The sequence below is a fragment of the Acomys russatus genome, chromosome 23 (genome assembly GCF_903995435.1).
Source record: "Acomys russatus chromosome 23, mAcoRus1.1, whole genome shotgun sequence".
Lineage (NCBI taxonomy): Eukaryota > Metazoa > Chordata > Mammalia > Rodentia > Muridae > Acomys > Acomys russatus.
Window position 1 is genome coordinate 23,174,110 of NC_067159.1, and position 22,331 is coordinate 23,196,440.

Genomic DNA, 22,331 nt, shown 5'->3' on the forward strand with positions numbered 1-22,331 from the left:
GCTATATTCTTGTTGGCTTTTCTTCTTTGAATTGTTTGCCTTGGATGTAACTCAGGAAGTTTGATGGTTGCAAGATCCATCAAACAGCTCCTCTAAAACAGACTTGGAAAACTTCCACATGCACCCCCCTTTCCACAAGGTAGGGTGCTGCCTTTGACTTTAATGCATTTGATGTCTGGTCTCAACAATATCCAAGCAGTTCTTAGAAAGAAAGAAAAGAAAAGAAAAGAAAGAAAGAAAGAAAGAAAGAAAGATAGAAAAGGCTGTAAACAACGTAAATGCAATTATGGGGTTTCACTTCAGGTGGAAACTACCTCAGCACTGGTGTTTTAGTGCAGTTCTGTTCACTCTGTAGACGAGGCTGGCCTCAAACTCATAAAGATCCACCTGCCTCTGCCTCCTGAGTGCTGGGGTTAAAGGCGTGCGATGTGCCACCACACCTGGTTGTTCTGTTCTTACAGTGTAACTAATGTGTGTGTGTGTGTGTGTGTGCATTTTTCCTTATTCTAATAAACATTATCTACAGCTAGTTCAACATAAAAGTAAAATATCTCGACCCAGAGAAACTCATACCTCAATTCAGAATGAAGTAAGATGCAATGAGCAAACTGAGTTAGAAAATATGTATCTATTACCAAATATTGTTTACCACCAGCCTTACCAGTTCTCTTCTGTTGCTATAAATCAATATGTAGCTTACTGGGGGACTTCTTGTCTCCTTCCTTCGAACACTTGGATGCTTTCCATAGCTATTAGGCCCAGGAAATACTTCTGAAGCCTAGCACTCACAGTCACACTAGGGATTGCATAATTCTCATATCTCTAAGTAGCAAGGCTGCGTGGCTATTCATTTCCTGTTGTAGGCAGGATGGACAGGGGACCCTATAGGTCGGCAGGGAAGTGAACAGGAAACAGCAAGCACAGAGGGTGCTCACATCCTGCAGGTGCCTGCTCAGGGCTCACGGTAGCTGACTGCATGATTGCGGGAAGGAAAGCCACTCGTTCCACATTGGATCCTGCTCAGGACAAGCCTGTCTGTCTGGGCAAATCAATCTCTCTAGGCCCCTGTCTTCTGTGAAATGAGGAAGCCTGGCTAGATTCACAGATCCTTAGCTCGTCTCCTCAGCTAACCAAGACTCCAGAGCTGCCTCTCCCTGCTGGCTTCTCAGCTCCAAGTGTGGCTGCCTCTCTGGGCCACACATCTCCAGCGTATGCCTGTGTGTGCCCGGAATTCAGGTCCTGAGTCTCGGCCTCCTCCATCATCAGTGCTCCGTATATGTACTTGCTAGCTCAGCCCGTGTTCCACAAACAGAGCCTCATCCTGCCCCATTTCCACCTAAAAAGTATATGCTTTTATATTTATTTATTTTGTTTTGTATGTAGATATGTGGATGGACACATGTGTGGAGGTCAGAGGACAACTTGCAGGAAATGGTTTTCCTTCACGGTGTGGGTCCTGGGGATTGATCTTGACACACAATGCCTTTTCCTTCTGAACCATCTTGCCATCCCATTTGCCCTCTGAGCCATCTTGGCAGCCCCCAAAATGCACAATTTCTAACACTGACAGTGAGTTTGTACCTGGAGAATTTCACTGGCTCACAGAATTATGCTCAAAAGCAGACTGCAGCTGGTGGTCACGGTAAGGGGCTGTGTCCCTGGCTGCCTGGGAAGCTGAGGTAGGAGAAGCTGCCTGCACTACAGAACAAGTTCAAGGCCCCCCTGAGCTGTCTGTGAGATCCTGCCTGCAAAAAAGTGAAAAGTGCCTGGGAAGGTTGCTCAGTGGGCAAGGGTTCTTGCTCTGCAGGCATAAGACCTGAGCTCGAATCCCAGGCACCCGTATGAAAAGCTGGGCATGACACTGCATACTTGTAACTCCAGCACTGGAGGAGGTGGATCCTGAACGCTTGCTACCCAGCCAGCCTCGCCAAAACTGTGAGAGACTGTCTCAAAGACAGTAACGTAGTGAGTGATAGGCGAAGGCACCATCCTGCTCTAGAGTGTGCACATCTACACACACACACACACACGCACACACACACACACACACACACACACGAATAAAACTCAATGGTGAAGTCTTTGCCTGGTGTGCCTGAAGCTTTCTACAATAAATACTATAAATAAAGTACTACAATAAACAAACAAACAGGTAGACCCCAGTGAGTACAGGATATGCCCACACCGTCTTTTCCCTTTCTGCATTCTCTTTCAGGGTTTGATAATACCATTGCTACAGCTGGAAACTTAAGAGCAGCCTCAGGCTGAGCCCCATGCTTTACTCTCTATTCCTCCACCTTAACTGACAGAGTCATTGCCCTGAATACGTGTGTGTGTGTGTGTGTGTGATCTCTCAGCTTTGCCTCCTCTAGTCCTTCCCACATCTGCTCTCTCTCTCCTAGTTGTCAGAGTGGTATTTCTTGAATGCAGATCTGATCCCAGATCCCCTTCTAACAATGACCAGTGTCTCATTCCTTTCGATTCCAGTACGTGCTCTCTAGCCTGGCTTAGTGGAATCAATTTCAGTGGAACTTTTCAAAGAGACCGGCTTGTGGAATGAAAGACGTGCAGCCTGTGACTGCACAGCATAGTTCCAAGGTATTTTTACCTCCTTGGTGTGAGTAGTTGTTGAAGGTTGTAAGAAAATAATTCATATGGAGATACAAAACAATATTCCTCCTGTGACATGCATGGCAGCAACAAGGTTAGCTATAAAACAAGTGAGATGTTTTGAAAAGTACGTTGTGTGGATTGAATACATAAGCACATATATTGTAATAAACTTCTTTAGCTGTTCTTAAACAACCCCCCAAATAAATAAATAAATAAATAAAAGCCCCATCTCTCCAGCCCATGTCCCCTGCCTTCTATCCGCACATATTCCCTGCTCTCTCAGACCTCTGACGTGCCCACGCCACCTCCTCTGCCTCAGGACCCTTCATAAACTTTACATCCATTGTGAGTCAGATCACACATCTCCTGCAGGCAGCGTGAGTTATGAAGATGGAGTTAATTGTTTCTGACTTGGTGACTAACATGATAATTGTGTCTCTTACTATACTTGTCTTTTGGTTTGCAATTATTTCCATGAATTTCCCTTCAGGACTGAAGTAAGTTCCCCCTAAGTGTCTTATCCATCCTCAGTTCTTGTCACCTGCTAAGTGCTCATTACTCGTTTAATAAATGATGAGTGAAGGAATTACACTAATAATAATAAGAGCAGCATCTGAAATATGTACAGTTCTTAAATGCAGCATCATAAGCAGTTGCTTAAACAACAAAGAGAATAAGAGGAATTTGGCCACTTACAAAACAGGAGGGGAAATGGAGTCCGGCCTCGGGCAAGACTCACTGCAGCTGTCCAGGGTATCACTAATGACAGGCTATCACCAAGTCTCTTGGCTCTGTCTTCTGCAGCTGCACATGGCTCCTCACAATGCTGCCTTAAGCCATATTGTTAAGGGAATAAACACGGGGCTTCATAGTTTGTACTGGTTGTCTGAGTAAATTGCAGGTCTCTTACAGCCTATGGACAGAGAGAGGAAGCCTCGGTTTCCTAGAAGCCTTGGCAAACATCTGCCTCATGGTCTCCTGTTGGGTTATGTTCCCATCTACCATATTTTCCAGTGGATAAGATGACTGGGCATATAAGGCAACCCCCAGCTTTTCCAGTTAAAATACAGTTTGGAATATACTCGCAGTATAAGACTACCCCTCTTCCAACACGCACCCTGCGCAGCAGACTCAGGCATGTGTCTATTTGCAGGCAGGGCACAGACAGCCAGGCCCCCAGCCAGCGTCAGCCTATACTGCCTCTTTAAAGCGCGCTCCACGCTCAACCTGAAGACTTGCAGCTCCCCAAGTCCAATGGGCAGGTTCTGGTGGAGAACCAACCCATGCTCACATTCTCCTCCTCCTCCTCAAGGTACAGGAAGATGTGTGCAGCTTGCTCCTCCCTGCTTCATACTCCCCGCACAGCACTCCCCACTATATGTGACAGACATATGATGTACCTGGCATAAGACGACCCTGACTTTGGCATGGATTTGGGGGGCTTAAAAAGTCATACACTGGAAAATACGTATTTTAGTCAACCGTAGGAGCCAGGAGTGGCCATGTTTTTATATGAGGAAATTACGGTCATTTTGATTTCAGAAGGATTGGTTAAGCCACCCAACATACATTAGAAATAAATACTCTGATGCTGAAGCTATTCCAAGCCCTTTTGGGAACTTTGGCTGGGGATAAGTGAGATGGGATGAATACCACCAAGACCAGAAGAATGACCTGGATATTGTCAAGAGAAGGAGCCAAAACGCTGCAGGGAAAACATGACAACTGTTCCCCATAGACGACTTCAGAGTCTTTGGGTCATAATTCAGTAATTATTTCTGAATTCTTTTCCCTAGGCAAGGGGTTTCTCAGGGAAGGTGGAAACCTAACAAATCAGACTGGGTAAGCTGGCTGTAATGGAGCCAATAATCCCAGTGCTTGGTATACACAGACAGGAGAATTGCTTCAAGTTCAAGGCTCACCCTGGCTGCACATCTAAACAGTCCCTGAAGCTGCGTAGGAAGGTCATGGAACCTAGATGGAGACCCCACAAGAGTCCTGTGCTCTTGCTTCACAGTGAAAGATTAGATTAAGTTCTCCACAGGCTGGTTTGCTGGAGGTGGCAGCTGGGTGGCAGCAGGCTCACTCTACCACAACTCCCTCATTCATAACATGATACATCAGTTCCCATGAGATAAACATCTACTAAGCATTTGAGGGACATGTATATTTATATGTACGTACATTTATAAATAGGAAGAAAGGACATTATTTTTAAGCATTATAAAAGAAAACTGAAAACATGCTCAGTGAATAGAATTTGGACATTTCGGGTGTTCATCTTGTTCTAGGATTTTGCAATAGTGTGGCATCCATTAAATAGTAAGTGTGTTGTACGTGTCAGTGTGTGGTAACAAGAAGAAATGACTTCATAGCCACTCGGTCTGCTCTATTGTGGTTTATGATGCCATCTGGATTCCTTGGTGGAATTATTTTCCATCCAACTCACTGTAAACTTCTATTTCATTTTCACAAATCTAAAGCCAGATCTGTTTGTGGTTTTTGGCCATGATGTAATTCTGGAACATACTGTGACTGTTAAAAGTTGTCATATACCATCAGTATTTAACTCGGTGTTTTACATTATTTCAGACAAACTAGAAGCCTGAAAAGAAATCCACTTCTCCACTTGAAGATTTACACTTCAGCGTTTCCTCAGTGCCTTGCCACTCACATTTGATCATATGCTAGCTGAGATTGGTAGAGAGCAATGGGTGGCTCTGGAGAGTGCTGCCCCTCAGTTAGGCTCAGAAATGTTTTGCTGATGTATGCTTTTTGTTCCTGTGTGATAGAGAAAGAGAATAAGCCTCACTTCCTTGGCTGACAATGCTAAAGGGAGTGGATTATATTTCAAAGCGTCTCCAGAGTTGAGATGTACACAGGCAACTTCATGGAAAGAAATAGAACAGCTAAGTCCTTCCTTTCTCAGATCCCTACAACCCAGCTGAGCCTGGAGATTTCAAGATCCTATGTTCTTAGTCTGCATTTCCCCCCAAAGCCTTAGCAGTCCGAGGGTGGGGCATGTCACTGATGATATTGGGAGATGGGGTTGATAAACTCAACCTACAATGCAGAGCTGACACAGAAGACAAAGAGACAGGAGGAGCACAGTTAGCACAGGCCAGAGGGAGCAGGCTTCGTGGGCTTTGGGCGTCAGTGTATAAATAAAAAGTGAGTTTAAAAACAGAGAAGCCGGGCCAGTCGTGGCACACCTTAAGTCCTAGAATTCAGGAGGCTGAGGTAAATGGATCTTCGAGTTTCAGGCCAGCCTGGTCTTTAAAACAATAGGGATGGGGAGGGAGAGAGAGAGAGAGAGAGAGAGAGAGAGAGAGAGAGAGAGAGAGAGAGAGAGAGAGAGAGAGAGAGAGAGAGAGAGAGAGAATGAACGTGGTCAGGCTGTACATTGGATCAATATTAGGCAAAGAGTGGCCTCCATGTGAAGGTGGCATAGTTTCTAAAGTATCAGGAAGGTGTTTTCTTCTCAGCAAGGCACAGGGATGCAAGAAACACCCATACTTAGGGCTACTCCACATACATCAGGACATCTGGAAAGCCTGGGTCTAGATCCTGGCTCTGTCCCCTTGAAAAAGTGTAGATTGCTCACATGTGAAGTGAGGAGTCTTGATTTGTTGGTGATTTGAACCCTGAGATAACCATGAGGAGCCAGAGTCATCAGCTTCCTCATCTTGCCATAGACCACCACAGACTGAACATCTGGGGACTAACTATAATGATAGTTGTCTGTGTGCATGCTAGAACATTGTCCCCTAGACACAACGTGCCGTTGTCCTCTTGCACTCTCTGTGGTTTAACTACCCCCAGGACACTTGCACAGGATAGGATCTGTTAACACTGGGTCTTAGAGGGAGGGGAGGACTCCTGAGGCAGCACACACTGGAAACATGAGGCTCCCCTTTCCTAAGGACATAGAAGAAGGTGGGGAGACATTTTCTTCAGTGATATGTTGCCCAATGCTAGTGTAGATGACCTCTCATCTGGGCTGCCCTAAGTACCTCAGTTAAACTCATTAGCTCTCCAAACTAAACTTGGGTAGACTAGTTATTTCAGTCTGTCATTGACGCTCTATCTGGGTTAGAAGATGTGTGTTCATGTCTCCCCAGGAAAAGTTCCTGCAATAATATGGCAAATGTTTACCAAGATTAAAATACGAGAGATACCAGACTAGGCCCTTGTATTACAGCAGCAGAAAAAATTCTGCCAAGTTGCACTCTGGCAACAGAGGCAGAAAATCAAATACATAAACCAACATGTTAAGTTGGTACTGATAGGTGCTATGAAGATTGCAAAGCAGAGCATTGGCGGAGGGCTGCCGTCTGTCCCCTGAACAGATAACATTCAACTGAGAACTGATCTGAAGGACAAAGCTAACTGTGAGCCTGTCTGGGGACAGGGCTGACAGGAGGGGATTGAGCAGAAGGGGGTCTTCAGATAGGAAGTGTAACACAGATTGTGCCCCCATTGAACAAGCAAGCAGGGATCTGAGACAGACTGGTTCTGGATTATTTGGGAGCCTGGGAGCAACTGCAAGGAGATTGGACTTCATCCTGAGTGCAGGAAGTCTATGGATGGCTTTTAAGCAGGAAAATGAAAGGGTCTGTTTTATGCTATAAAAAAGACGAGCCTTGGTGATTCTGTAGAGAATGAATTATAACAGGATAAAAGAAGAAAAGAGACTAGTTAAGAGGCTGTCGGTAGTAGCAGCCAAGGTGAAAGCTGGCGATGACTTGAGCCATGGAGTAGCAGAGACATTTGGAATCAATGCGTAGCTTTGGGAATATGGAATGAGGTTTCTGGAAAGACACATGGTGCCTCCCCACTCACTCCCTCCTTGTGCGCGTCTTTGCTGGCCCCAACATCAACCTTCATTTCTATGCAGGGAACTCCTGATAGGTCCTACTTGTTTTTTTTTTTCTCTGTCCAGAGAAAGAATTTTGCCTCTGTGTGTTGCTCTAACTTACTGATTTTCAACAGATAATTTCTACGAGTGAGGCAAGTGCACAAGTTTACTTCTTGGTTACTTGGTTACTGTCCCTGCGCATGGATCTGCCTTCCAAGAATGAGCACACTCTTTAAGAACTGTGTGCACTACTGGATTACATGCCACTGGCTGAAATACATTCACAATTTAATGCATCAGCTTCACCCAACAGGCTCAAGGACAGCCTAAGACTTTCCATTTTGTTTTTAGTTTAGAGGTGTATGCACACATAATTTGTACGTCTGGGAGTCAGAGGACAACTTTTCAGGGTCATTTCTCTCCATCTTTACAGGGGTTCTAGGTTGGACTTAGGTCACCAGGCTTGCATTAGCCACTGTCCACTGCCTCAACGTTGTACCACTGTGTCCACACAGGGAATGGATCTGTTTCTCCAGACCCCTCAACAGCACCGGGTGTCTGCACTTACGGTTCTCAGCAGGCACTTAAGGAATTGCTGTCTTTTCTTGGGCTTCGCTGTTAACCACCTCTTTGTGTTTGTTGGCTGTTTGTATTTCTTCTGTTTGCTGTTATCTGTCCAGCATCTCTGACTATCATGATGTAAGGTTGCTTTCTACGTTGATTTATCAGATAGCTTTGTGTAGATCAGCATGTTTCACTCAGCCTGTAATATAGCTTATGGAAAATCTCTTCCAACGTATTGCCAACATGGACTTTGCTTTTTACATTGCATTCAGGAACCTCTTCATCATAATCAAATGGTGCAAGGTTAGATGAAGCATAAAATAAAGCTTTGCAATTTTTTAAAAGTAGTTAAGATGTCCGAGTGGTGATGGCACACGCCTTTAATCCCATCACTCAGCAGGCAGAGGCAGGTGGATCACAGTGAGTTCAAGGCCAGCCTGGTCTACAAAACAAGTCCCGGCAGGACAGCCAGGGCTACACAGGGAAACCTTGTCTCAAAAAAAAAAAAAAAAACAAACAAACAACAACCAAAAAAAAAAAAAAAAAAAGCCGGATGTGGTGGCACACGCCTTTAATCCCAGCACTCGGGAGGCAGAGGCAGGTGGATCGCTGTGAGTTTGAGGCCAGCCTGGTCTATAAAGCAAGTCTAGGATAGCCAAGGCTACACAGAGAGACCCTGTCTTGAAAACAGCCCCCCCAAAAAAGTAGTAAAGATGACTAGAATATGCTGATGCCAGCTCCGTCTGAACGATTAGCTGCTAGTTTATTGACATCTCCACTGTTTCCTTATAGAACATCAATTATTACCTTCACCAAATTCCAAGAAGTCGAGAGGTTCTGCAGTCCTGGTTGTCCTCAGTCTTCACCACCTTGTACTCCATGTGGTTTGCCTTTCGCCTGGTTCACCGAATAAAGCCAGATTTGGTATGTAAGCTTGTCCCTTGGGACAGGGAAAGTAGCTGTCTTATAGGTCGTCTGCTGATACAAAGTTCTGTTGTTTTACTGAACAGCTGCCATTTACCAGTGAGCCAGGGTTTTTTGGAGGTATATGCTAACATGTATAGATTATATGCATTTTGCTATAGTTTGGACTCGGCTTGCCTAGTCCTTTCTCCTACAGTGATAAATGCCAACAGTGTTTTTAACTAATGCTTGTGACTGCTTGCTGTGGTTCCTAACCAACACCACGTGCAAGTCAGCCAGCAAATAGTTGACTCTTTTTCAATAGTCTTTTTGGTATTTGTTAAGACTCTTTTTTTTTTTTTTAACCAAATATGGTATGTGGCAGTCAGAATTTCATATATATTCAAGTTTTCACAGGAAAAGAGTATAAGAAATAGGCAAAAGCTAAATGCATCCTTATGTCACTGCATTCGCGGTGTCTGTAAAAGTCTTACAGTCTCTTACCGTCTTTGTGGATACTTTGTGCAGTAGCAATTGCAAATGTGCACATCAGTGCGTGTATCATAGCGCTGAACACACCTCTTCAATTATGCTCATTCTTGTAGGCAGAATCCATTAACTCCTGTAGCCTGCAAGGAAGCTCTTTTCTTGATTCCCAGATATAGGAACCCTGACAAGGCATATATCATTATCATGAATAATTGAGCCAAAATGTGTTTAGCTACAGGGACTTAGAAAGTTTGCTCTTAGTTGCCCTTTGTCAGCTAGATTGTACTTCAAACCCTCATTTTGGATGACAGTTTAAAACCCTTCATTTTTCACATGAATAGGTCTCTTTGAGGTTTTTGAATAGCATTTACATACCGTAACATGTACAGCTCTTAAGTGTATAGTTTGATCACATCCCTAATAAGATAGAGAAGCTTCCATGATCTTAGAGCGCTTTCTCTGGCCCCTTCCCGTCAACCCAAACCTCCGAGAGATCACTGCTGTTCTCGGACTGATACCATCATAGATTAATTTTATACATATTTCTTTTCCAAAAACTTTGTTTTTATTTTATGTGTCTGGGTGTTTTGCCCGCGTGCATGTCTGTGCACCACGTGCGCACCTGGTGCCCATGGAGGCCAGAAGACACATCAGATGCCCTGGAACTGAAGTGACAGAGGGTCGTTTCCACCTGTGGGTACCGGGAAATGAAGTCAGGTCCTCTGCAAGAACAGCCAGTGCCCTTAACCACTGAGCCATCTCGCCAGCCTCCTCAAATTTTTGTCAAAATAAGTTAAACTCATGCTCTACAGCTACGTTGTTTATCATGCAGTAGTTAAGTATCTTTCTTAAATTTGGATTTAAATGCTTAATTTATTTTAAACTCAGGAGACAAGTGGGAAGGGGAAGGGTCATTTTATATTATTTATTTTGAGAAGTGTTAAGCATTCTTTACTTGATATTATACATAAGCCACACTACAGAGCTTTTTAGTAAGTTAAAAGCAGCAGCAATAGATAGCAGGGACTCCTAATTCAATTGGCTGAGTCAAGAACAGTATAGATGTCTGCTTCCTTGTCTTTAATCATTGCCTGTCACAGGTTAATGAGTAAAAGTGTTTGGACAGTGTGAAAACATTCATATAACCAACTATGTAGGCCTGGCGTGGTGGCGCACGCCTTTAATCCCAGCACTCGAGAGGCAGAGGCAGGCGGATCGCTGTGAGTTCAAGGCCAGCCTGGTCTACAAAGTGAGTCCAGGATGTCCAAGGCTACACAGAGAAACCCTGTCTCGAAAAACCAAAAAAAAAAAAAAAACCAACTATGTAAATCTAAAAATAAAATCATTCTATGGTTAGAGCACTTACTGCGCTCCAGAGGACCTGAGCTCAATTCCCTGCACCCACGTGGTGACCACAACCATCTGTAACTCCAGATCTAGGGGATCTGATGCTCTGTTCGGGCCTTTACGGACACCAGGCATGCGCATAGTGCATAGACATGGGTGCAGGCGAAACACCCACACACAGAAAATTAAATTAAATTGAGTTTAATTGAAAGAACATCTTTCTTCAGTAGATTTCAAGGCGGCATTCCTCGTTTTTGTGAAAAAATTGGGCATTGCTAATTAAGTCCAATTATATCTTTTTTAAAGTTAATTATTTATTTATTTTCTGTGTATGGGTGTTTTGTCTGTACACCAGTAGAGGGCGTCCAGATTCCATGGGACTACAGTTACAGCCTGCCGTGAGCCACCATGTGAATGCTGGGAGTTGCACTCAGCACTTCTTGGAAGGCAGCTGGTGCTCTTACCCACTGGGCCACATCCCCAACCCTCCTCCCACCCCTCCACCCTCAGTCATATCTTTAAATTTGAGAAATAGTCATCATATCTGCTAAAATGAAATTGCTATTTTTTAAAAAGGAATTGGGCTGTGCATGGTGGTGTACACATTTAATCCCAACACTTGATCAGCAGAGGCAGGAGGATCTCTATGAGTTCAAGACCAGCCTGCTTTATATATCAGGTTTAGACCACCAGAAATATAGGGAGAGACCCTGTCTCAAGAAACAAACAAATAAGGGCTGAAGAGATGGCTCAGAGGTTAAGAGCACTGGCTGCTCTTCCGTTGGTCCTGAGTTCAATTCCCAGCAACCACATGGTGGCTCACAACCGTCTAGAATGTGATCTGATGCCCTGGATTGCGGTGTACATAATACATTGTATACATAATAAATAAATAAATAAATAAATAAATAAACCATAAATAAAAAAAAATCATATTTACTTTATTATAATCTAGTTTTTAGTTAAGTCAAGACTAATTGTCCAGCAAAAATATTCTGTTACCTTTTACAATCTAGATTCTGGTTCATGAGTTAAATCCTTGTACGTGTTAAAAACCACGAGGCCTCACATTTGACCATGTCCCCTGGAGGGGAAGACCTGGTGGCACTCAGAGGAAGGACAGCAGGTTACCAAGAAGAGACTTGATACCCTATGAGCATATACAGGGGGAGGTAATCCCCCTCAGGAACAGTCATAGGGGAAGGGAATAAGGGGAAAATGGGAGGGAGGGAAGAATGGGAGGATACAAGGGATGGGATAACCATTGAGATGTAACAAGAATAAATTAATAAAAAAAAGAAAGAAAAAGAAAAAATACAATAATAAAATTTAAAAAAAAACCACGAGGCCTTAATTCTATAATAAACAAGGTATGGTGGTTACTGGTTAGCAGCCTTTAAGGTAGGCTGTTAAATCTGCCCTTTCTCCCTTCTTAGTCTCAGCAAAGATAACTTTTGTTCCAAGGATGTACTTTTGGGGGATTCTCCAAATATGTCATCACTGTATCATCTCTCCAGGCAATAATGCCTATGTTGTTATTGGCATTTGGTCTAGTCTTCTGTTTGCCTCCATTTTCCACAGTGTGACACCGAGTGCACTTTGGAACAAAAATCTCTGCTTTTCTCCACATTACCTGTTTATAATTCACTCTTCTATTACTCAGCCAGCTTGAGTGCAGCAACATCAGAACTCAGAAGGAAATGGTAAAGCGATGGGTAATGTCTGTTGTGGATGCAGAAGAGCTCAGTGACTTCCTGGCCTGGGTTCTGTTTGCTGTTGCCGCTGGGGATTGGGCCTGGCTCCTCAGGAATGCTAGGCATGTGTTGTATGACTCAGCTCTAAATTTCTGCTATCCAGTGGTATGCCTCGAGGGTGGTGGGACACTTGCTCCCAAGCCCATTTTCCCTCTATTTCATTCAGTTCCCTTCCAGGCCGTATTCACCTTAAAACAAAAAAGATTATGCTAGCTAGCCTCCCCATTTCCTTCTTAATTACTCTAAAGTTTCATAAATGCTATAAAAGTGCTTGTAAAACGTGTGTGTGGGCTAGTCTCACGTATGTGAGGAGTAAGAGAGGAAGGGAGTGGAATTCATAGAAATACTTCTACTTTTAAGTCACTGAATTTTAAAAGTCACCTCAGACCTGAGCATTGTTTGACAGCGGCTTCACCAAGTGAGCCTCTTCTTAAGGAAATACCCCTTTCCAGAGAACAAGACCAGAGACCCCCGACACTGAAGGCAAACAGCAAAAGGGAGATGTTACCGGTATCCACTCATAAGGATGTGGATGCTAGTCTCTCCCAGATTCAGATGCTGCATTTCCTGCAGGGCTGGCTAGAAATGGTGTTTCCATGGGACCAAAGTGGAGAGGGGTTTTGGTTTTGTTGTTGTTGTTGCTTTGTTTTGTTTTTCAAGACAGGGTTTCTCTGTGTAGCCTTGGCTGTCCTGGACTCACTTTGTAGACCAGGCTGGCCTCGAACTCACAAAGATCCACCTGCCTCTGCCTCCCGAGTGCTGGGATTAAAGGAGTGCGCCACCATGCCTGGCTAGAAAACATTTTTTACGTTAGCATATAAAGTGATGAGTTTCATGATTCACTCCGTTGCTCCCCTCATAATCCTTTCTTCCCCTCATGACCCCCATCTGCTCTCATATCATGTGTGTTTCTTGCTCCCCTCCCCCTCCCTTTAGATCCTTTCTCTCCTCCCATAGTACTCTTTCTACTTTCATATGTTATATATACATAGGCATATATATGCACGTATGGATTTAATATATATTCTACATACTTGCAATATTTGTCTTTCTGTGGTGCTTATTTTGCTTACCATGATAATGACGAGTTCCATCCTTTTCTTGAAAAATACATAATTTCATGATTTTTTTTTTCCCCTATGGAGGGTTCTAAGATGAACCATAGCACAGGCTGGCCTCAAACTTTTTATGTAGTAGAAAATAACCTTGAACTTCTGATCCTCCTGCCTCTGCCTCCTAAATATTGGTGTTACAGGCATGCCCCTCCCCATACCTCAATGTAATTCTTCTTTACCACAGAGCAAAACTCCACTGTGTGTGTGTGTGTGTGTGTGTGTGTGTGTGTGTGTGTGTGTGTACATTTTCTTTATCCATTCATCTGGCAAAGGGCACAGTTGTGTATTGTGTGAATGAGCATAGATGCGCATGTATTTCTTTGGCATGCCGATGTACAATCCTTTGCATAGATACCAGGAGTGATGCTGCTGGATCCTGGAGTAGCTCCATGTTAGTATTTGAGAGCCCTCCATATTGACTCTCCCAGTGTCTGTGCTATTGTACATGGTTTCTGCTGTGATCTTTCTGCCTGCTGGCTTTCTGATAGTCCAGGGAATGGCTCTGTCTTTAAATGTATTGAGGTTTGCTATAGGATGCAAAATAAAATTGCACAGATAGTCCATGGATTCTCAAAAGGGATGTGTATCTTCTCATGCTATTATATGAAATGGTCTTGATTGCTATGCTGGTTGATGGCACCATTGAATTGCTCTATGGGTACTGATTTTCTGATGGTTCTATTTATTGCTGAAAGGAGCCTACATACTTTATGGCCCTTCTAAACGGCCCTATAGATCTGACTTAGCCTTTTATAATCTCTCTGTCCTCTTCTTCCCCTAGTATGATGTATATATTGACCCCATATTAAAATCCCCGCGAGTTTACTGTTTTGTATCTCAAAGCCCAAAGATTCCTTCCATTGTTTCATCTTTAGTTTTCCCTGAAAGTAGGAATATTTGAGTCATCTTCTCTGGGGACTGTACTCTTGAAGAGAATGGGTTTGTTGCAAACACAAGAATGGAAAAGTTCAATGTGCAAGGTTGCTGGTCATTAAAGGACTGCTTGTGTTAGAGAGGGGGCAAGATCTGTGAAGTTCTGGAGGGGAAAGGGCAAGTGCTTTCGAGTTTCCCATGGGCTCTTCCTAGCCAAGTGCTTTCATGCTTGTGGGGTGACTTAAAATGGTATGAGTCAGACCCAGAACAAGGACACCCACTCCCGCTGGTGTGTCTCAGGCCTGCTACAGCCGGCTGTGTTTGATGACTGGCTGGCTTCATTCCAGTCTGGAAATTGTCAAGTGAAGCACTCAAGGAGAGCCTAATTTAACTTTTTTAATCAAGTAGAAAAATATTTTAGATTTTCAATATATGACAAATTGGAAAGAAATAGCCGTCCAAGCCTAATATTCTGCCTCTTTGCCTGAGACTTAATTTACCACGACAAAGTTAGATGTATTGATTACTCTATACTCATGTCTGAATGAAAGAAGGCCATTATTTTACTTAGACATTCAAGTCTAAGTCTGTGGCCATAACATGTGCTGACATGCACAGAGGGTTATTGTCCATAAGCAGACTGCTGTGATTTTTTTTTAGTTATTATTATTAGGTATTTTCTGAGGAGAGCCACAAGCTCGGTGGCACCAAGATTATCACTGTTTGAGTAGCATATAAATATTGGCCTCCTCATTAACATGTGTTTGAAACATTCTGAGGGATCAACTTTTTGTCAGGATGCCAGGACTCTGGGACAACCATTGCTTCTTTCCTCGTTGATATGATTCTACTTGTTTAATGACCTTCATTTTTTATTATGTTTTAGTGATCCAAAACCTCTTAACATATTCAAAGGACTCTCCCTAGACCAGAAAAGGGTCAGCCGTCCCGGTGTTAGCAGTGGTCAGCATCTAGACAGTATCTCCAGGTTCTTGCCTCTTATCCAAACAACCAAAAATGAGGCCTCTTAGCTTTTCAATGGTAGCAAGACAAACGTTATTCAAGATTAAAGCAATTGTAGAACAGATGAGAACGGAGTTCACTTTCAAGATTGGCAGTGGACCCCTTGAGTGAAGATAGTCAAGAGCCCCAGTAACTGTTTGAGACTTGCTTTTATGGGAGTCAAAAGAAGTAGGAGTTTGGTTGCTATGGGGCGTAATGAGAATGGTTCTCTGTTTTGATTGGTAGATTATGTATTATAATTATTTTCTACTGCACATATCTCTTCCCATAAGGCATCTGGTGTTTTTGGTTTTTTGTTTGTTTGTTGGGCTTGTTGTTGTTGTTGTTGTTGGTTTCTCTGTATAACAGCCCTGGCTATCATGGGCTCGCTTTGTAGATCAGGCCGGCCTCGAACTCAGAGGTCTACCTGCCTCTGCCTCCCGAGTGCTGGGATTAAAGGCATGCGCCACCATGGCCGGCTTAATACATCTGATTTTAAGCATATGTAAACCCAATTATACATAGGCAGAAGATGGCAAATAAGAGATTCTCCTTAAAAGTCACTTGAGGATGCAGTTTTGCCTTAGTGTTGATGCACCCAAAACCTGTTTGCACTGGATTATACATTCCATTTTTTTAAACTGGGTGCACTGGAAATATTTTTGAATGGAAACTGATAACTCTTAGTGGACAAAGTTATCTCCTGATGGAGGTGGGCATTAAAGGTCGCCAGGTGCCTTGTTTAGACAGAGTATGTGTGCATAGTGTGTGCAGTTAAAGGAGTGGGGCTGGCAAGTGCATCATTAGCAGGAGGGGTGTCCATAATCCAAACCGAGTTCAAGTTACTCAGCTATTTCCTGGCCTTGTCTGCCTTACCCAATTGCCTATCTACAGGTGAAGCTAAGAATAAGATTTCAGGGTTGGAGAGAGGACTCAGAGGCTAAGAGCACTGACTGCTTTTCTTGAGGAGCTGGGTTCAATCCCAGCACTCACACGGCAGCTCACACCTGTCTTTAACTTCAGTTCCAGGGAGTTTTAGTTCCAAAACCCTCACACAGACATACATGCAGGCAAAACACCAATGCACCTGAAAATAAATAAACAAGATTTCCCAAGCCCAATCCAAACAGGAACAATTATATCACACTGTCTACTGCTTTGTGTACAAAGTGAATGAGATCATATTTGAGCACTATTTGTTTGGTTTTCTTCAGTTCCTTTTCCTCTTCTGCCCAGTCCTCTGTAATGCATTAAGATGATAGCAGGATTTCTCTTTCCCTGCTTGCTCTCCCTCACATGTACAGTATAAGTTCTGCAACCTTCCTACAGACACACATATATGTTTCTAACAAAAGTCCGCTGAGAGAAATGATGGGGAGTGTAGAGTCTTTCAAATATCTGGGTCATAATTGAGTTGCCGGCTGTGCCCCTGGCACTCTGGCTGGGTGACAGTCTGTAGCCACTTCTACCCACACATAAAGTATTTAATTTAAACTTACAGCTTCTTTTCACCTTGTGAGAGGCCTCAGAACAAAATCTGTGTCCAAGTTATGCTATTATCCATTAACAATTGCTTTGAACTGTTCTTGCTCTCCCTATTCCAGGACTCTAAAGTTTGAGAATACATTTTCTTTCTAAGTTGATCCTTTCCCACTTGGCAAGCATTGCATTTGTCCCCTGCAGAATCCAGCATGCTGTCTACCATTTTTGCTTCCTCATCTGGGTTTGCTTGCATCACTTTCTGAGCCTTTGTTCTTCTAGCCCATCAGACACATATTAGATCTGAGGAGGGCAGTGTCTCTCCCTTCCAAGGGGAAAGCAAGTATATTTTCCTAAGAGTAGCGGTATGGCTATGGTAGAAATAAAAGTGAAAGTGGGAGAAAAATAACTCTAGTTAAAAGGATAAGAGAAAGCGAAGTGTGGGGCTGAAGAGATGGCCCGATGGTTAAAAGACCTGGTTGCTCTTCCAGAGGACCTGGCTTGGGTTCCCTGTGCCCATACCAGACAACTCACAACCACCTGGCACTGCTGTCCAATGGGATTTGTCTTAGGGCTTTATTGCTATGAGGATACACCATGCCAGTGGCAACTCTTATAAAGGACAACATTTAATTGGAGCTGGCTTCTAGTTTTAAATATTTAGTCCATTATCATCACGGCAGGAAGCATGGCAGCCTACAGGTCAACATGGTGCTGGAGCAGATGAAGATTCTACTTTTTTTTTTTTTTTTTTTTAGGTTTTTTGAGACAGGGCATCATCAGTGTAACAGAGGCCTGGCTGTCCTAGCCTCACTTTGTAGACCAGGTTGGCCTCGAAGTCACATCCATCCACCTGCCTCTGCCTCCCTAGTGCTGGGATTAAAGGTGTGTGCCCACAACCCCTGGCTCGAATTCTACATCTTGACCAGTAGGCAGCAGCAGGAGACTGTGTGTCATACTGAGTATAGCTTGAGCATAAGAGACCTCAAAGCCCACCCCCACAGTGACATACTTCCTCCAACACAGCCACACCTACTCCAACAAGGCCACACCACCTAATAGTGCCACTCTGTGTAGCCTAGCATTCAAATCCAGGAGTCTTTGGAGGCCATGCCTATTCAAACCACCATAGGATCTGATTCCCTCTTCTGACCTCCACACGCACCTGTTCACACACTGTGCACATAAACTCAGGCAGGTAGTGGTGTGTACATACAAATTAAAAATGTAAAAAGAAAGTGTGGAAAAGATGAAACTGCTTTCAAAGAAAGAACAGATTGTGACTTTTTTCCCTCAACATTCAATGTGATTTGTTGCCATTTGTAATGTAAATACAGTGAGGTCTCATGGTGATGGATACACACACACATATATAGTTATTATTATGTTACTATTGTTTGGTTTCAGATTTGGTTTATGTATATAGATGCACATCTTGTGAGTGCCTGGGACTTACAGATAGTTGTGAGCTACCATAGGTGCTAGAAGTTGAACCCAAGTCCTCTGCAAGAACAAGTATTTTTAACCACTGGGCAATCTTTCCAGACCTGTCCAGCTGTTTCTTACTTCTGTGATGACTTTCCTACATGTCCAAGGAATACTTTTATTTCCATAAGACACATGACAAGTGATTACAGGAATGCTTTTCAGTAGGGTCTTGCACTTATAACTGAGGAACACATGCTTACCTTAGCTCTACCGAGAGGGTTAGGTGCTCTCACACCTGAAACACCCTGACTCAGAGAAAGAAGTGTCAGGCATTGTTGTTAGGGTGAGAACAGGCTTGGTGAGAGCAGGGTCAGAGGACTGTAGCTGATGTCCCAGTTTTGAGAACACAAAAGAAGCTCCCTATGGATAGAATTTTTGAATTATGTAAGAATGTCCTCTGGCAGGTCACTTTTTAAGGAATGTGAGTACACAATTTATAAGCTTCATATGTTTACAATGTCACCGTTTCCATATTCTGTCACGAGTAATGAAATCCTGCAGTGGAATTGTCTGTAGAACCGCACAGAGCAACACATTCCATTGGTTAACACATGACCATCTGTGCCTCCTTGGTCTTCCTAAAGTTGACATTTAAGCCACTTACACAGGTCTTTGCCACAAGCAGTTTTTAAAAATATGTTTACAGCTGTCTGATGGTTGTGAAAGAGGTTTAGTTTTGCTTTTGTGGGCTAAATAATCACTTTTCTTGAAAGACAGGTGGGTGTGTCTTTGACAGGGTACTTAAGTCCATTTTGTACACACCTTCAAAGCTCCAGGTGCTGTTTTCACCAAAATTGCTTATATTGTGCAGTGTTTTATGAGAAGGAGGTCAAGGTAAGGGAGGCTAGCAGGGAACCTGGTCCATTGCTGCTGATAGGATGTCAGTGTTTCCTGCTCTTGTAGGAACCAAAGGAGACTTATGTAAGGCAGACTTCCAGACCTCCTCTTCTCCTTACCTTTTCCTTTTAAGTGTCAGTTTTCCCTCCTCTGGTTTGTATTCATTACACGTCATTGAAGTAGAAGAGGAAAATGGCATCACGAGGCTCGCCTGGTTTGTCAGGAATCAGGCTATAGGAACTTGGAGCTCTATTTGACCTTAGTTGTTTGTTGTTTGTTTTTGGTTTTTAGAGACAAAGTTTCTCTTTGTTGCCTTGGCTGTCCTGGCTTTTTGTTGATGTTGTTGTTTTGTTTTTCTAGACAGGGTATCTCTGTGTAGACTTGGCTGTCCTAGACTTTCTCTGTAGACCAGGCTAGCCTCGAACTCACAGTAATCCGCCTGCCTCTGCCTCCCGAGTACTGGGATTAAAGGCGTGTATCACCACAGCTCGGCTTGGTTCCTTTTTTGAACTGGAGCCAAATCCATTCTTGAAGCCCCTCTTTGAAATCCTTAAAGACAGTAGCAGTGCAAAGAAGTACTTGGGGGCCTGGCAGATGTTATAGGGGACTAACTGCATGCCAATAAGTGAGGCCTGTGAATTCATTATACACTTGCAAGACAAACCTTTCATCACAACCCTTCTTTACAGACTTAAGCCTATCACCGCCATTGTGGCTGAAGAGTTAATATATGGCGGATTATCTATCTTGTTTGGTTTTTAGATGTGCAACTCAGTGTGTGTTGTCACATTTCTCTTCATTCTTAATAAGTTGGTCCCTACTGTGGAATCCACTGGCACAGGTGGACTCATAAACATATACAGATGGCACGAGACCAGTAATCTAAACGCCTCCTTTTTTTAAAGTGTGACTAGTGGGTGCCTTGACCAGAGTCTTAGGACTAGTAGCAAAACAAAAGTCAATTCTCTCTCCTACCTCCAGGCTCAGACCTAGACCTCATATGAATGAGCAATTGTTTGTCTCTGCCCTCTGCAAGGGCATCAAATACGTGCTCTCTGCATTGACTAGAGAGGAAATGGTTTGGGTCTTACGCACACCAAGGTTCAAACTGTAGGTAGGTCCACCATTCTAATATGTAAGCAAGCTTAGGTGAGGTAGTCCATATCCACAGATTTATTTTCCCTTGTTGATAGCACAGGAACCCATAATTCCATTTCCTAGTCTTTTATGATCATAACTATACATTGATTACAAGCCTCCATGGCAGTTCCTGGGTTCCCTTCTACTCCTTGGTCTTTGCCATTAGTTAGAATCAAATAAACATCTCTAAATTCTTACCAAGGAATGTGTGCATGATGCCCAGAAGTGATTTTCATGGTACAGTGAGCCCCTTAGGCATGATAACAAACAAGAATTATTTGCTTCTCTTTTTTTCTTTCCTGGCCTTCTGGTTGTGTTTTCATCACAGACTCCAACCCTTCCAAACAGGATTTACCCATGAGCCTCAGCTCTATCCTGCCGGGCAACCATTCAAGACAGGCCTTCCACACCTGCTCCTCTCAGGACTTGTCAGCCTGCCCATGACCCACAGACATCAGTTCCTGACTCAGTCCTTGTTTTCTTGCTTCTTCTGAAATGTGACCTCATCTCAGCCTTTTCCTTTTGTGAGCACTTGACTTCACAGCTTAGCAGTTACTTGTTCTCTGCTCCTGCTGTGTGGGCATGTTGAGGTACTCTCTGGCTTGCCTGCTCTCCCCGGGCCCCACCACGATCATGGAGCTTAACACTGTGCTGGGCGCTTCGAGGGGTCTTTCACTATGAGCATTTTCCTGGCTGAAGAAGACTTGTCTTCTGCCCAAATGGGAATTGTGTTTAGACAAGGGGAGACTCTTCAGTGCTGCTGTGTGGCAGCTCTCATCTCCCTCCCTGCGGCTTGGTAAGAGGCAGCTGGGAGCATCATCTCATGGCTCTCTAGTGTCACAGTGCTCTCAGGTCTTCAGCATCAGCACCATCAGCTCCCCATGGGTCCGGCACTGTGTGGTCCTAGGATATACAGAGTTGTCAGCCTTTGATAGCAGTAAGGGTTACAGCTCTTGGCTCAGAGTCTGAGACCCTCAGCCCTGAGGATGTGAATAGCGCTCTTAACTTTTCCAGCAACTGGGACCTTAGTTTCTCTTCTCTGGCTTCTTTTGGCCTTTTATCTTTCTTCAGTCTCAGATCTTCACATTCTCTGGCTGTCTCTTCACATTCAACACCCGTCTTTCTTCACTGGCCATACTTGAGCTGTCCAGATGCTCCTTCAGATAGCTGCCTTATAAACATATCCTTAATTTGCCAGATGTAATGGTTGTCTTGGACGCTTAGTGCTGAGTAGCTCACCCTTTCTAATTCTTTCCGAGCTCCGGCTGGCTGGTTCAACTCAGCTGTTCTTCCTCAAACTTCTCATCAAGCTGACTGATTCAAACTGGCTTCTTTCTGTTTCTGACTGAACTGTTCTGCTTGGCCTTAAGCTAACTCTGGCAGTTTGTTCTAATCGTCTGGCTCCTTCTTATTCTCTGGCTTTCACTCCCTCTGCTGACCTGCACTGCATGAACTGAACAGAACTCACAAATCCACCTGTACTACACAAACTGCACTGACTGAACTGGTTCAACTCTCCTTCTCTCAGATCTCTGTGAGTTCGAGGCCAGCCTGGTCTACAAAGCGAGTCAGGACAGCCAGTGCTACCCAGAGAAACCCTATCTCGAAAAAAGAAAAACAAAACAACAACAACAACAAATCTCCTATCTTTCCTCTCTGTTCTTGTGAGAATTGGCCATCCTATTCTGTCAAATCTTTCTCTGATTCGTCACTTTGTCTGCCTCGAAATTAGACATCACTTTCAAACATCCTGCTTCCTTCAATCAACTAACCTTACTTTCATTGTTTGGCATCAAAGCTGAGTCCTAAGGGCATGTCAGCCTTCCAGCAGAGGGTGTGCTGCATCTACCCTGTGTGCCTTGTTCTTCC

The 22,331-nt window shown here is 43.7% G+C and overlaps 1 protein-coding gene across 1 annotated transcript in view; it reads left to right on the plus strand.

Moving 5' to 3' along the window:
* Alg14 (ALG14 UDP-N-acetylglucosaminyltransferase subunit) overlaps window positions 1–22,331 on the plus strand; it is a 68,851-nt gene that overhangs the window by 18,031 nt on the left and 28,489 nt on the right. Inside the window, exon 3 of the mRNA XM_051165690.1 lies at window positions 8,828–8,959. Coding sequence (XP_051021647.1) covers window positions 8,828–8,959 — 132 coding nt within the window. The remainder of the gene's footprint in view (window positions 1–8,827; window positions 8,960–22,331) is intronic.